General features: G+C 43.6%; 1 protein-coding gene across 1 annotated transcript in view; it reads left to right on the forward strand.

Annotated features, from left to right (window-relative positions):
• Positions 1 to 9,813: 9,813 nt before the first annotated feature.
• Positions 9,814 to 15,180, forward strand: part of LOC147029737 (potassium voltage-gated channel subfamily A member 3-like) — an 80,790-nt gene continuing 75,423 nt past the window's right edge. Inside the window, exon 1 of the mRNA XM_085873011.1 lies at positions 9,814 to 10,497. Within this exon, the coding sequence (XP_085729137.1) occupies positions 10,082 to 10,497 (416 nt within the window). The 5' untranslated portion in view covers positions 9,814 to 10,081. The remainder of the gene's footprint in view (positions 10,498 to 15,180) is intronic.

The raw sequence follows: 15,180 nt of genomic DNA on the forward strand, positions 1-15,180 counted from the left end.
CATGACGGCCTGTGCAACATTGACACTGTTACTCGTCAAGTATGAACCCACGTGGAAGACTGGCTGGGGTTTGCCGGCAGGGGCCGTTGCAGCGTTGATACTGTTACTCGTCGAATGTGGGCCCGCCTGGAGGAGTGGCTGGGGTTTCCCGGCAGGGGCCAAGGCCCCGCCACGGAAAGGTGGGCCGTAGGACCTGTCCAATCAAAGGCGTACAGCGAGGTGTGTTCACCTGGGCCCCTCCCCACTGAGGGAGGTCAAAAAATTCCTGAGTACTCTCTGGGGCAGGTGGTCTTTTTGAGATCTTGGAGGGTCTTATTGGGGTCTTGGAGAGTCTTTGAAAAGTTATTTTGAAGAGTTTTTTTGTGGGCGTTGAGGTGGCGAACGTGTCTCTGCTGGCCCTCTACGAGGAAGGGAAGAGCGACCCCGACCCCCCTCCGTGTACCCCGGCCATTCACCACCCGAGCTCCACCACTAACCTCGAGTTCCACTCGTGCGAATGGGGACCAAACCAGTGACCATTGTCAGGTGCAGCAGCAAGGAGTACCCCCATTCTCCGACGGCCAGGTACCCATCCGAAATCTGACCCCCAGCTTGTCTCTCTCCTCAGCTGCGAGCGTCCAATAAAGAACTCTGGGTTTCTTTTCATTTGTGTGTGTGTCTGCATGTGGGCCCGTCTTGAAAGTAGAACTGAATTAGTGTTTTTGGATCATTGTAAATACTTCTTGCATATTCGCGTTAATTCTTGCTTTGTGTCTTCATTTACTGTAAATAAAACTTGTTAGAAATGTTCCCAGTTCATTTCCGTCCCTTCTTGAATTGGTCCAGCATGGTTTGAATCTGAGTTTAGGCGGAGTTTCATCCTCGGTAATCGGTCTATCATAGCCGGGCCGGCTTTGGCAGTTCCCGCTTGGCTGCACCCGAACCGGAGTTGGTAGTCGGTAGTTGGAACTCTACCGCAGTTGGTAGAGTGACCCGGTTCGAGCAAGACATGCTGAGGGCATGGTTTCCCCAGTAGTCGAAATCGCGTAGTTAATGAGGTAAATTGGTTATAGACAAATAGATCCTATGCTACGCGGTTGAGATATTAGCGTCCATGGTCGGTTAGACGACCCACCGGCTCGCGGAGTTATCCAAGCGACGGCCTACAATTCCGGGGAGTTTGGTGGGAGACGACGCAAGCTTTCCCCACCGAGTGGTCATTATCGCCACCGACCCCCGGCCCACAACAATATATACATCTACTAGTCGTAATGCCCGGCGTTGCTCGGGCTAGCAATAAAGCCTGGCGTTGCCCGGGCTTTCTTGCAAATTTCCTGAATAGCTGTTAGCGGTTAGCGGTTAGGGGTTAGCGGTTCGCGGTTAGGGTTAGCAGTTAGGGTTAGCGTTAGGGTTGCAGTTAGGGTTAGTGGTTAGGGTTAACGGTTAGGGTTAGGGTTAGGGTTAGCTGTTAGGGTTAGGGTTAGGGTTAGTGTTAGGGTAGCTAACCCTAACCCTAACCCTAACCCTAACACTAACCCAAACCCTAACCCTAACCCTAACAGCTTGGCGTAGCGGAGGTAAACAGCGCCCGGGGCAAAGTGGAAATTTGCGTCCCCCGTTGGCCTTAAACTGAGTGGATTTGAATGGAAAATCCCATAAGGGATATCGATTTATCGATTTTTTCGAATATCGGAAGTGTTATGGAAAAAATTTATAGCCAATGACCTAAGTTGGACCAAAAGCCATAATCGAACCGAATTTGAATGGAATCCGTTGGAGTTTGTGAAAATGCATCAAAACGAATTTTGAGGGGCCTCTTCAGGAAAACAATAATATCATGAGTATATGTGCCAAATCTTGTTTCATTTCATGCAGGAACAAAAATCTGATGGTGGAACAAAGAAAGGGGCATGCTGAAATATTAATATAGATATGATAAATTGTTTTTTTTTAAGAAGAAGAAGAAGGCGCTTCCAAGAGAAAGTAAAAAAAACTAGATCGACTCCGCTAATTTGAGCAAAAAAGCGAGAGCAGACCCAGTCTCAGGCAACGTTTCGCCGGCTTCGCAACCGCTTGCTTCATCAGGCACAATGGACCCGCGCCTCAACACATGTCCGGTTTTTATTTTGATTCGGCCGCTCATTTCCGGTCACGTGCTGGTGCTCGAGGTCAAATGGAGGAGTGCTTTTTACCCCTCAGCCCGAATTGGCTCAGGGGTATTGTAGTCATAGGCGTTGTCCGGGCGGGCGTCCATCCGTCTGTCAACTTTTGGTTTCCGTCAATTTCGAGGAGAACGCCTTGTCCGATTAAATCCATTTTTGCAGGGTATGTTGGGGTTGAGTCGAGGAAGGTTCCTTTCGAAAATGGGCACGCTGTGATTTTCAATGTGGCCTCCATGGCAGCCATCTTGAAATTGGTTTCCGTCAATTTAGAGGAGAATGCCTTATCCGATTAAATCCATTTTTGCAGGGTATGTTGGGGTTGAGCAGAGGAAGGTTCCTTTCGAAAATGGGCGCGCTGCAATATCCAATATGGCGGCTCGGGCAGCCATCTTGAATTTGGTTTCCGGACAATAACTTGAGAACGGCTTGACAGATTGATTTTATTTTCATGGGGGTATAATGGGGGTGGTTACAGGAAGGTTCCTTTCTATATACAGCACAATCCGATATCCAATATGGCGGCAAGGGCAGCCATCTTGAAATTGGTTTCTGTCAATTTTGGGGAGAACGCCTTGTCCGATTAAATCCATTTTTGCTGGGTGTGTTGGGGTTGAGTAGAGGAAGGTTCCTTTCGAAAATGGGTGTGCTGCGATTTTCAATATGACCTCCATCTTGAAATTGGTTTGGGTCAAGGGGCTGAGGGGTTACACCCGCCTTGCGGTGCTATTTTTTATTTTGCAAAAGCAAAAACAAACGTCAAAGCACACCATCGAAGTGGTGCTCTGCTCTTTTTTGTTTTTACTAACACGTGATCTGGTGCTGTATGTGTGTGGGTGAGCAAATGTGTGCGCTTGTTGGTGGTTGGGCATGATTAGGTGTTGGTTGTGGAAGTGTTGGGGTTCTCGTTGGGTGTTGTGCACATGTGGATTTGATTTTTGTGATTGAGTGTTGTTTGTTGCTCACCTTATCCAGCCGTTTGCACCATCCAGTTTTCGTCATTTGCATCAGAGGTGTGTATTGTGTGGTTATGTCCAACTTATCAAAAATGACCTGATGACCCAACTTCAAAGCAACAATGGTCCTTGAACACTCGATTGTCCATGCTAAAACGAGCAGGCAGGCTTGCAAACCAGGACTGCAATTGGCTTTCCTGCAGCAATTGTTCTGCACCCAGACTGTATGGTCTTCCCAAGATCCACAAAGACAATGTCCCTCTGAGACCCATCGTGTCCTTCGTCAATGCACTATCTTACCGATTGTCAGGCTTTCTAGCACGTATCATTGGCAGACTTGGAGGAAAGGCTCATAAAACGGTTATGAATAGTGGTGAATTTATCCAAAGGATAAGAGAGGTTGGAATCCAAATGATGAGATGATGGTATCTTTCGATGGGGTTTCCCTTTTCACCAACATCCCAGTTGATCTACACACACTTCCTTTTATTAGTAATATATATGTATATATATATGTATATATACATATATATATATATATATATATATATATATATATATATATATATATATGTATAGTTTTTAGTCCTATCTCTCAATAGTGAAGAATCACTTTAATTAAAAGTTATAGTACCCGGATCCAGATCCGGATCTTACACCAAAATCTAATAATTTTGTCCTTGTCACACACCCAACCTCTCCACCAAATTTCGTAAGTTTTATAACTTTATCCTTTTTCAGCTTGCAGATATTGTTGGAAAAATAAAGTCACTAACATGCACAAACGGGCAAAAACAGGATTATTGAGACTATGTGGATCATACAAAGAGCCAAATGGAAAACAAACAGCTGAAAAGGTGATTACATCTGTCTGCCTTACATGATATTCTGGAAAGTATCATATAAAATCCTGTTCGTTCGTCTTCTGTAGCATCAATTCCATGGATTAATTTCAGAAAGACTCAATGTAATGCACAGTTTGGTCAAATGCTTTATGAACTAGAGAGTTCCTGGAACACTTCACAGTCTTGAGAAAAAGGATATTAGTGGAGTCGATAAGAGTGATTTTTTGGTAGAATCGTTCAAAGGGTGATACAAGCAGGGAAATAGGTACGAATATTCTATTTGGGTCACTTTTGAAGGAAAAAGTGCCAGCCACTTGAAATTCCAATATGGTGGTCATTTTTTTTAAAGATGTCCACCAATTAGCTCCAAAAATGCAACTTTTCGTTGTAGAAATTGAGAGTTGTCCAAATGAAGGGATCTTGGTATAAACTCATGTTTTAGTGCATGCTGAAACTGATTCTTATATCTATAGAGCTCTCCAACTCACCATTTTGCCGTTTTCTGGAAGTTATAGAACAACATGTTGCATAACACAATCAAACTCGCCTATTTTTTTAGGTTATAGACAAATGGTGTGTATGGGGTTACAGTAGTAGAGGTAGTACCTTTGTTTTATCAGTCAGCCACATCCTTTGGATGAACTATACTTACACTGGTCCTTGCTACTCACCCAACTCTCACCTGTGGCTCCTAGTAGTCGTTAGCGCACAGCGACGGCCACATCCCGGTACACAGAGTTGGCTCCCGGACTAAACTAGGTGAAGGTAGCGCATGGAGTATCTCTGTGTGTGAGGGAGTACGTCGAACTCCAAATATTAAGGTGTACAAAGCATTCTTTAGTTAAGAAATGTAGTCACTTGTGAGTGACAATCACAGCCATGGATCGATTGAGATGGACCAAAGAAGAGTGAATGTCATGCACTACCAGGGCACACTGGTGACAGTTCACTATTGTTCAACTTAGCTTGGGGCTCAATCTTAGCTAACTGAGAGTTAGTATCCCAAATGCTATCTAATCAACCCCTCAAAGGTAAGATAGCCGCACCTAATCGACAGGATGTGCCAGTACGGGAGAGCCGAGCCAAGGATAACGGGGTTTTAGTTATCTGGATGCTGCACAGATCGTACGGGATTTAAATGGCATTTGTTAACATATTGGGTTAGGTGTTGGGAAAATGCAAAAACTTAGTTGTATACCACAAATCAAAGTGCATATATGGTAAAAGCGTAAACCTCGGCCTTGACCTATTGGTTTACTCGTCTCCAAAAATGGATACACAAGCCAATTCAAGACAGAAAACTAACTGGAGCAAATGTTGCCTCTGTCAGCAGAACACAAAGGTTTTACGATTGTTTTATGATTGTTTTATTTTTTTTTTTGAATTTTTTTTTATGAATTTTTTTACGATTGTTTTATGCTATCAACGCTCCAGCAATTGTGCTGAATCCAGCCAGACGAGATGAAGGTGATGGCATAGAAAACTCTGACATGAAGCAGCACAAAATATCATCAAAGCTGTAGATTACTGTTCAACAACACAAAGCGAGAAAGGGCCCAGAAGAGAATGACTGCTGCTGCTGCTGCAAACACAGAAGAGAACTCCAGCAAGATGCAAAAAACCTCTCAGCACTCCCGAGCATTATCAATGTGCTTTTTATGTGATAGTGAGGCTCTGACATCAGCTTTAAGACAAGCAATGACAATAAAACTGAATGAGAGTTAATCAGTGTGCCAGGAATCTAAGCGATGGAAGGCTCCTCGCAAAGCTTCGTGCTGGGGATGCTGTGGCACCAAATTTTAAATATCATCCTGCCTGCTTAGCAGCATTATACAACAGAGAGTGAGGCCATCTTAATGTCCTTAAGCTCGAGTAGAGTTCAAAAAGCTCAGCTGGCAAGGAATTGTATCCCTTTGCCTTTTCAGAACTTGTTGTCTACATCACCGATAAGAAGGCCACCAGTGAAGGGATGGATCCAGTTATACTTAAGCTTGCAGATCTAGCCTCTCTCTACAAGCATTAACTTGAGCAACTTGGTGCAGAATTAATGGACGAAAGAGAGACTAATATTATGAAGTAGCAGCTTTAATACATGCACACTTCTTATTGAATGCAACGGCATCCTTTCGCAAGCATTATTATGAACTCTCTGACAAATTCTGATCATGGTACATCAGTTAAGCATTAAAAAAGCACCATGTGTGTTATTTGGGAACATGTGTTTGAAGTTTCCCCTTGATCTATGCAGCCATTCTGGAGAAGATTTTATTAGTTTTCGAGTAAATCCAATGTGGCTGCCAAACCATGTGACCTGTGACATCAAGCAGCCCAACCCAGGGGAGAACCAATAGCACAAGTTTGCAAGCTAAAAATAGTGAATGGGTGGAGTTATCTGGAGAGAGAGAAAGAGAGAAAGAGAGAAAGAGAGAAAGAGAGAAAGAGAGAAAGAGAGAAAGAGAGAAAGAGAGAAAGAGAGAAAGAGAGAAAGAGAGAAAGAGAGAAAGAGAGAAAGAGAGAAAGAGAGAAAGAGAGAAAGAGAGAAAGAGAGAAAGAGAGAAAGAGAGAAAGAGAGAGAGAGAGAGAGAGAGAGAGAGAGAGAGAGAGAGAGAGAGAGAGAGAGAGAGAGAGAGAGAGAGAGAGAGAGAGAGAGAGAGAGAGAGAGAGAGAGAGAGAGAGAGAGAGAGAGAGAGAGAGAGAGAGAGAGAGAGAGAGAGCTCGGCAGTCAGCACATTCAGTGTAAGAGTTCTGCTAAAAACGCCTCTCCAAATAAGACACTATTCCACATGGATCACTGCTGAAGCTGAGCGATTTCAGATCGTTGAAAGAGATTTCAGATTTCAGATCATCAGAGATCATTCATAAACGTGGAACTTTCGCATTTAGTAACCAGCTCAATCAGGCACTTGTAGTCACGATCGATACCGAGCAAGTCCTTCACCAGGTGTTCTGATGCTATCGCTTCCTTCATTCCGGTAACAAGCAAACCATCACCTTGAAATTCCCCAACGATTCTCTTGACTTCTCGCAAATTGTCAGCATAGTAGAAAGCTGCATTTAACCAGCTTGCACAGTGGGTTACGATGGGTTGAGGTGGGTATCCAACTGTGGCGAACTCCTCCTTACGGTCTTTGCTCTTGACGACAGCACTCTGGACCCGAGCAGTCAGATTATCGATGTCAGAGAAGTGGGCTCGAACATTTTCGGCGCAGTTATGAAGTAGATGCGCAGGACACGTGTCATGGAATAGTCGTGGATATATTTGCTTGAGGAGGCGTCCAGCAGCAGCCATGTAGCATGCAGCGTTGCTCAAGAGTAGAAGAAAATTCGACTGATCAGACTGTAGCGTTTTGATGGCATCATCCACCGCCTGGATTGCTGTCAGTGAGTTGACCGACGCTGGAAGCTGCTTGCAGTGCAGCAGGAAAGTCTTTTCTGGTGATTTGACATTGCCCACGAGAGTGTTAACGTACTTTACGCCTGCCACCTCTGTTTCATCGATGACCATAAATATGCTCTTCCCCTTGAGAAAGTTCTGGATCCGCAATGTTTCTTTCTCTGCCTTTGATACCACTCACGATTGGCAACAGGACTCGGAAGGTGCATTGTAGCCTACAAATTGAAATAGTGACTTCACCTACGGATTATTGAGTTTGTAGAGGTATATCTGCTGAGAGAAAGCTTGTAACTCCCCGATCAACAAATTATTGTCCCTTGCTCACTTTCTCAGCGAGCAGCAATGTCTGTTGAGGTTCATTTTTCAGCATCCTTGGCTCTCGTGTGTTTCGTACTGTCGCGATGTTTCAGAACACCGGACCGTCGTTCGTGGCACACGACTGAAGAACATAACTTGCAGAACAAACTGTTCCCAGAAGTTACTACGAACTCAGTTGAAAATTCTGCTGCATAGGCTCGTACCTTTGCAATAGAATAAGCAGCTTCCTTGGACATAATTGGCAAGTAAAGCTGACGTCCTTATAATAGAGATTAAACTCAATATTGGAGTAAAAGGAGTTAAGAGATAACAACTTGATAGCAAGCAGGAACAGCACAGCAACACATGACAGGAGGTCAGTTCATTCAATGCACAGGTGATACTCGATCAAAATGTTCTTTTTATCGCCACTCAAGTGTGATTAACGCCGGAAGTTGTGCTTATAATGGAAAAGTTGCAAAGTTGAACTAACGAGGAAAAGTTGCAAAAAAGTTGCACTGCAACCTCAGGCAAAAAGAAAGCGATATCTTTGCGTTTCGCGACATGGGAATGGCCAGGGCCGGATTTAGGCATGGGCAAGCTGGGCAGTTGCCCAGGGGCCTCCACAACCAGGGGGCCTTCACATATTTCATGAAAAAAAAATTGTAAGGAAAATTGTATTTGTGAGTGCCTGAATGGTAGTTGGTAGTTAGTGGAACAGATATAAGATATTCATCTATAACAGATATAAGATATTCATCAAAACTTATTCTCTATTTTATATAGAAGTTCAGATTCTTTGTTCTTGAAAAATATACTTTATGGATGACTGTAAATATGTCTTGTCACCTTTTTAGTATTCAAAGGTAGGGTGGGCCTCCACTACTGAAGGCTGCGCAGGGGCCACCACATGTCTAAATCCGGCCCTGGGAATGGCGTGAAAAAAAGTTGCAAAAGTTGCAAAAAAATTCCCCTAGTTATAACCTAGAAACACGAGGTACGTTATAACAAGCACTCATTGAATATATCTAAGAAGAGTTCGTACACAGCAGATGCACCAGATTCACTACAATTCTCTAGTATATAATATGCCTGCGCTGGTGCAGTGCAGGCATGATGGGCCGAATGGTCTCGTAACTCGATTTTCCTGAATCCGATCACCCCTCCCCCCACCCCCACCGGTCAAATCGACGATACCTTTTTAACGATTTAATGAATATTTATGATGAAATGTGAAGCAGATTCTGATTGATCAATTTTTTTTTTGGTGTGTGCATACAGTACAAGCAGATTGGACGAAAAAAAATATAAAAATAAAAACAACTTAAAGAAGAACTTGCTATTTGTCGAACAATTGTATAAGAAGTGGTGCCAGGCACAACAAATCCCACCCATTTAAGGCATAAAATTATTTTGGGGATCAAATTTAAATTTGATACATCCTTAACCTGAATGTTGATTATAAGGAATAGAATAAGGAATATTTTAGTCTTAGTTTGAAGTCAATTAAACCATTTTTAACGAAGTTATGAGCGAAAAACGATTTTGACCTTTTCGTGACCTGACCTTGACCTTTGACCTAATTGGACCCAAAAGTTAATGGGGTCATCCGAGGTTCATTACCCACCTGTGGATACAATTTGACCGTGTTTGAGCCAGCAGTTTACCCGTAAAGTTGTATTTTCGTAACCATGTTTTAGTTTTAATGGAAAATTTGTAATTTTGACCGATGGCCATGACCCCCAAAACTTCGGACCCTACCGATCTTCACAAATATGCATTTTTTCACTATAGGAATGGGTAGGATTATAAGTGACAAATAGAATAAGGTTCACTAGAAGCTTAGTTTGAAGTAAATCAGATCATTTTTGACGAAGTTATGAGCGAAAAACGATTTTGATCTTTTCGTGACCTTGACCTTGACCTTTGATCCAATTGGACCCAAAAGTTAATGGGGTCGTCCAAGGTTCATTGCCCACCTGTGGATTAAATTTGATAGTGTTTGCTAACAGACAGACAGACAGACAGACAGATAAACCGGACCATTACAATATCCCGCCCATCCCTCCGGGAGGCGGTGAGGTGGGATAATAAAATGACGCGAACTTTTCAAGCGCCCCGCGCGAGGCTCTAGTAATTAATTAATTGAAAGGCAGCCGAATGCGCATGCGCAGCGGAGCCGGCGAGCGGGATCGGCGGCAACAGGGTGTCCCGGCGCGCGTCCGTTTCTTCGTCTGAAGAGGTTCGTGTGACGCGGCGATCGTTAATGCAATTCCCATGAACAGTCGGAGGGGAATTTTTTTCGTCGCAATTTATCCTCCGAATAACAGGATTTTGTTTTGTCCTCTCGCAGCGATTGCAGACATTTGCAGACCGATTCGCTTTTGAAACGTGACCAGATTTATTTATTTATTTATTTATTTATTTTTTTTTTTTTGTCTTTCGCTCGCCATGACGGTCGCGTCAGGAGAAGACGCCGCGGCATCCTCGGAGCCGTACGAGACCGGTGCCTGCGAGGCGGCAGAAGAGGGAAACGATGACGACGAAGACAACAACAGAGCACCAGGGGTCGCGGTCTCGTCGGGTTACGAGCGGGTCTTGATCAACGTGTCCGGCTTGAAGTTCGAGACCCAGCTGAGAACGTTGGCACAGTTCCCGGACTCGTTGCTTGGAGACCCCGAGCGTCGGTCGCGGTACTTCGACCCTCTTCGCAACGAGTACTTCTTCGACCGTAACCGGCCGAGTTTCGACGCCATCCTGTACTACTACCAGTCCGGAGGGCGCGTACGAAGACCAGCAAACGTCCCCTTCGACATTTTCACCGAGGAGATCAAGTTTTATGAGCTCGGGGACGAGGCGATGCTTCGGTGTGTTGCTGTGTTTGTTTGTTCACTGCCACAATCCCGGGTGCGTCGCGTTCATTTATAATAGGCAGCATTCCCAGTGTGTTGTAGTCCAACCAACAAGAGATCTTGCGTCGCTTGAAGCGAAACCTTGCGTTTACGAACGATCATTTTGGGAGATGTCTTGTAGATTAATCCAGTCCACAATGGTCCACGACTGATGTCAATCCGTATTTGGATCAGGGTGGTTATTGCTCGGTTGAACTGAAATGAGGGCTCATCCCACACTTCGAATGAAGTGAAAAACTGATGAATGCCGGTAGAAGATCATCTTTGAAAGATGGTGCTATCAAATCTTGCAAACTCAAGCCGAGGACTTGCAACATGCATCAGTCATCCTCATGTGAATTCAAAGGAGACACACGTTTTTTAAATACACTACCTTCACCGAAGAGATATCATTGGTGAAAATATTTCATGGTTCTAAATCTAAATTAATTTTTAAAATACATATAGATATATATTCAATATATATTATACATTTTATATAGATATATAATGTATATACATGTAATAATAAAATATAATGTATATATATATATATATATATATATATATATATATATATACATACATACATACATACATACATGCATACATTTTTATATTGTACTTGGAGAAAGTCAACACCCCCTTTCAAGATTTTCAACTTTTGTTGCCTTATATCCTGGAATTAAATTGCATTAAATCAGACTTTTCCCACATCGTAACCCACAACTTCCAAGTGAAAAGCAAATTCTACAAATTACAGAAAATTATTTTAAAATGCAAAAGTCGAATATCTTGGTTGGATACGTGTCCACCACCATTATAATCGCATTTGTGAATTTGCTCAGGTGTAACCAATCACTTTCAAAATCACACACCAAGTTAATTGGCCACCACCTGTGTTAAATTGTAGTGGTTCTGAATATTTCAGAAAAATATACCATCAGAGATGGGGAATCCCCCGCCATTGAAAAATAATTGAAATTAAATAAGCGGTTTTCCATTTATTACAAAAAACATTTTTTCAAGATGGCCGCCCCAGTCGGCCATCTTTGATCCGGCCACGCCCAAAATCAAAAGGGTTCTTCCTTTTCAGGTGGTACATGTGTGACCCAAATTTCAAATCGATATGGCGAACAGTTTATGAGTTATCGCACTCACAGCTATAAATGTTGACGCTCAGCCAGCCAGCTGGACGGACGGACTGCCCCTGTCGGCCATATTGGATCCGGCCATGCCAAAAATCAATAGGGTTCTTCCTTTTCAGGTGGTACATGTGTGACCCAAATTTTAAATCGATATGGCGAGCAGTTTATGAGTTATCGCACTCACAGCTATAAATGTTGACGCTCAGCCAGCCAGCCGGACGGACGGACTGCCCCAGTCGGCCATCTTAGATCCGGCCACGCCCAAAATCAATAGGGTTCTTCCTTTTCAGGTGGTACATGTGTGACCCAAATTTCAAATCGATATGGCGAAAAAACATTTTTTTCAAGATGGCCGCCCAGTCGGCCATCTTGGATCTGGCCACGCCCAAAATCAATAGGGTTCTTCCTTTTCAGATGGTACATGTGTGACCCAAATTTCAAATCGATATGGCCAACAGTTTATGAGTTATCGCACTCACAGCTATAAATGTTGACGCCATGCCAGCCAGCCAGCCGGACGGACCGATGGACGGACCGCCCCAGTCGACCATCTTGGATCCGGCCACGCCCAAAATCAATAGGGTTCTTCCTTTTCAGGTGGTACATGTGTGACCCAAATTTCAAATCGATATGGCGAACAGTTTGAGTTATCGCACTCACAGCAATAAATGTTGACGCTGCCCAAGTCGGCCATCTTGGATCTGGCCACGCCCAAAATCAACAAGGTTCTTCCTTTTCAGGTGGTACATGTGTGACCCAAATTTCAAATCGATATGGCGAACAGTTTATGAGTTATCGCACTCACAGCTATAAATGTTGACGCCCAGCCGGACAGACGGACAGACGGACAGACGGTGATAACAATATCCCCCTTCCGCCACGTGGCGGGGGATAATAAAATCAGCTGTTCCTGGAGGTCTCCACTCTTGTTTAGTGCTTTTCACAGCAAAGACTCAACCATGAACACCAAGGACCTTTCAAAAGACCTCCGGGAAAAGGTTGTGGAAAGGCACAGATCAGGGGATGGGTATAAAAACCTTTCAAAGACTTTGGACATCCCTTGGAGCACAGTCAAGACAATCATTAAGAAGTGGAAGGCGTATGGTACCACTAACACCTTGCCTAGATCAGGCCGTCCCTCCAAACTGGATGGCCAAGCAAGGAGGAGACTGATCAAAGAGGCCACCAAGAGGTCAATGGCAACTTTGAAAGAGCTACAGGCCTTTATGGCAAAGACTGGTCAATGTGTACATGTGACAACAATGTCACAAGCACTCCACCAGCCTGGCCTGTATGGTAGGGTGCCAAGAAGAAAACCATTACTCAAAAAAGCCCACCTTGAGGCCCGTTTGAGGTATGGAAAAAAACACTCCAGAGATTCTGAAGCAATGTGGCAAAAGAGTTCTGTGGTCTGATGAAACCAAGATGGAACTTTTTGGCCTAAATGCAAAATGTTAAATTTGGCACAAACCCCACACAGCATATCACCCAAAGAACACCATCCCGACTCGGAAGCATAGTGGGGGCAGCATCATGTTATGGGGACGTTTCTCATCAGCACTGATTGCGGCACTTGTCAGGATAGAAGGGGAGATGGAGCAAAATACAGAGAAATCCTAGAGGGAACCTGCTGCCCTCTGCAAGAAAACTGAAATTATGACCTGTGTTCGCCTCTCAGCATGCAACGACCCGAAGCACACAGCCACAGCTCCACTGGAGTGGCTCAGGAACAAAAAGATAAATGTCTTTGAGTGGCCCAGTCAGAGCCCCAACCGAAATCCAATCGAAAATCTGTGGCATGACTTGCAGATTGCTGTCCATCAATGCTTCCCACGCAACTTGACTGAGCTTGAACAGTTTTGTACAGAAGAATGAGCAAATATTGCCCATGAAATCGAGGTGTGCAAAGTTGGTAGAGACCTATCCCAACAGACCTACAGCTGTAATTGCTGTCAAAGGTGCTTCCACCAAGTAATAACTCAAGAGGGTGGACAACTATCCAACCAAGATATTCTCGTTTTGCGCTTTTAATTAATTTTCTGAAATTTGTGGAATTTGTTTTTCACTTGGAAGTTGTGGGTTACGATGTGTAAATAAAGGTTGAAAAAGTCTGATTTGATGCAATTTAATTCCAGACTATAAGGCAGCAAAAGGTGAAAAATTTGAAAGGTGATTGGATTGAGACAAAATTTTCACCATCAAAGTGACTACTTACTCATGTGGAATTTTTTTTGATAATTATGACATCATAGGTCACGTGGAATGGCAGTCTTGTTGGAAAAGTGGAAGAACTTTGGATCTTTCTATTGGGGTGCATCAAACGCCCCCTATTTTACGAAAGTTTGAAAAACGTAATGGCGATAGGACAGATGTGTTCGAATACAAGAAAAAACATTTCTCATTTTTTTTCAGAATTTTCGGTCATCTTGGGGGTCCACATCTGGGTCAAAGTTCAGGCACGCGGGCCGTTCCATGTCAAATGTACACATTTTCAGCGAAATTTTGACACATCGTCTCAGATTTCACTCTTTTTTTGTGCAAGTGTTTGTATCCACGGTAAAACATTATGTGTCAATTTTCAGACCTGGGGGCCCATAGGGGCCGATTTTAGGGCCCCCCAAATTTGGGCGCCCCTGGTTGACCCACAATCTTCCAGTGGCCATATCACAGGTTGTAGTGGTCGGATTTGGATGATCTTGGTATCAAAATGCTCGTAAAAGCGAGATCTTTCGAATTGCTTTAAGTAAAATCATTCCGAAATAGTAATTCAAAAAGTTATAGTTTGGGGTGCCCTTTGACCTTGGGCCCCCGCCCCCCAGCCAAACCGATGATCCTGATTTTTTTCGTGTGAGAATACCCTTCATATACTCAAACACCTCAGCATAAATGAAAATGGGATCTCAATGGGTTCAAGTGTGATGATGGTTTTATTGTTCGGGGTCCACATATCACGAATTCTTGATTCGACATTGGGCGACGTTTGCCGTCATCGTTCCAATGACGTCACCTGCTGGCAGGCGACTTTATGTCTGAAATTGACAATCATCATCTCTGGACTATTATATACTAGTAAAGGTGCCCGTCTTGGACGGGCGTCACTGGCAACATATGGTAAAAGACAGATAGCATGAATGTATTTTAAACAATATATTATATTATTTTTATTCATTGATTATCATTCAGGTTTTCCCCTTTGACTGTCCCACAGTAGCTCCACTTCGATGACATTAGCACGTAGTTTAGTGACTACACAACGTGTACCATTCGTGAGTTGCTGAGGATCCATAGAGCGCATTAAAATTACAGGGCACCCTACTTTAAAGTGATCCAAAAGGCCGGATCAGTTTCGTTTACATATTCATATCTTGTAGATTTTAGCTGATTCTGAAACTGTTAACAGCATGTCGATCGGATGGTTCTGTGATTTTCTACGGTAGTAAACAGAAGTACGACTTAAGCCTGTACGCCACTATGCGGAGACCCGAGGACCTAATACTTCACAACAAACTAA

The sequence above is a fragment of the Eptatretus burgeri genome, chromosome 3 (genome assembly GCF_056783735.1).
Source record: "Eptatretus burgeri isolate ZD-2024b chromosome 3, Ebu_testis_v1, whole genome shotgun sequence".
In the NCBI taxonomy this organism is placed as follows: Eukaryota; Metazoa; Chordata; class Myxini; order Myxiniformes; family Myxinidae; genus Eptatretus; species Eptatretus burgeri.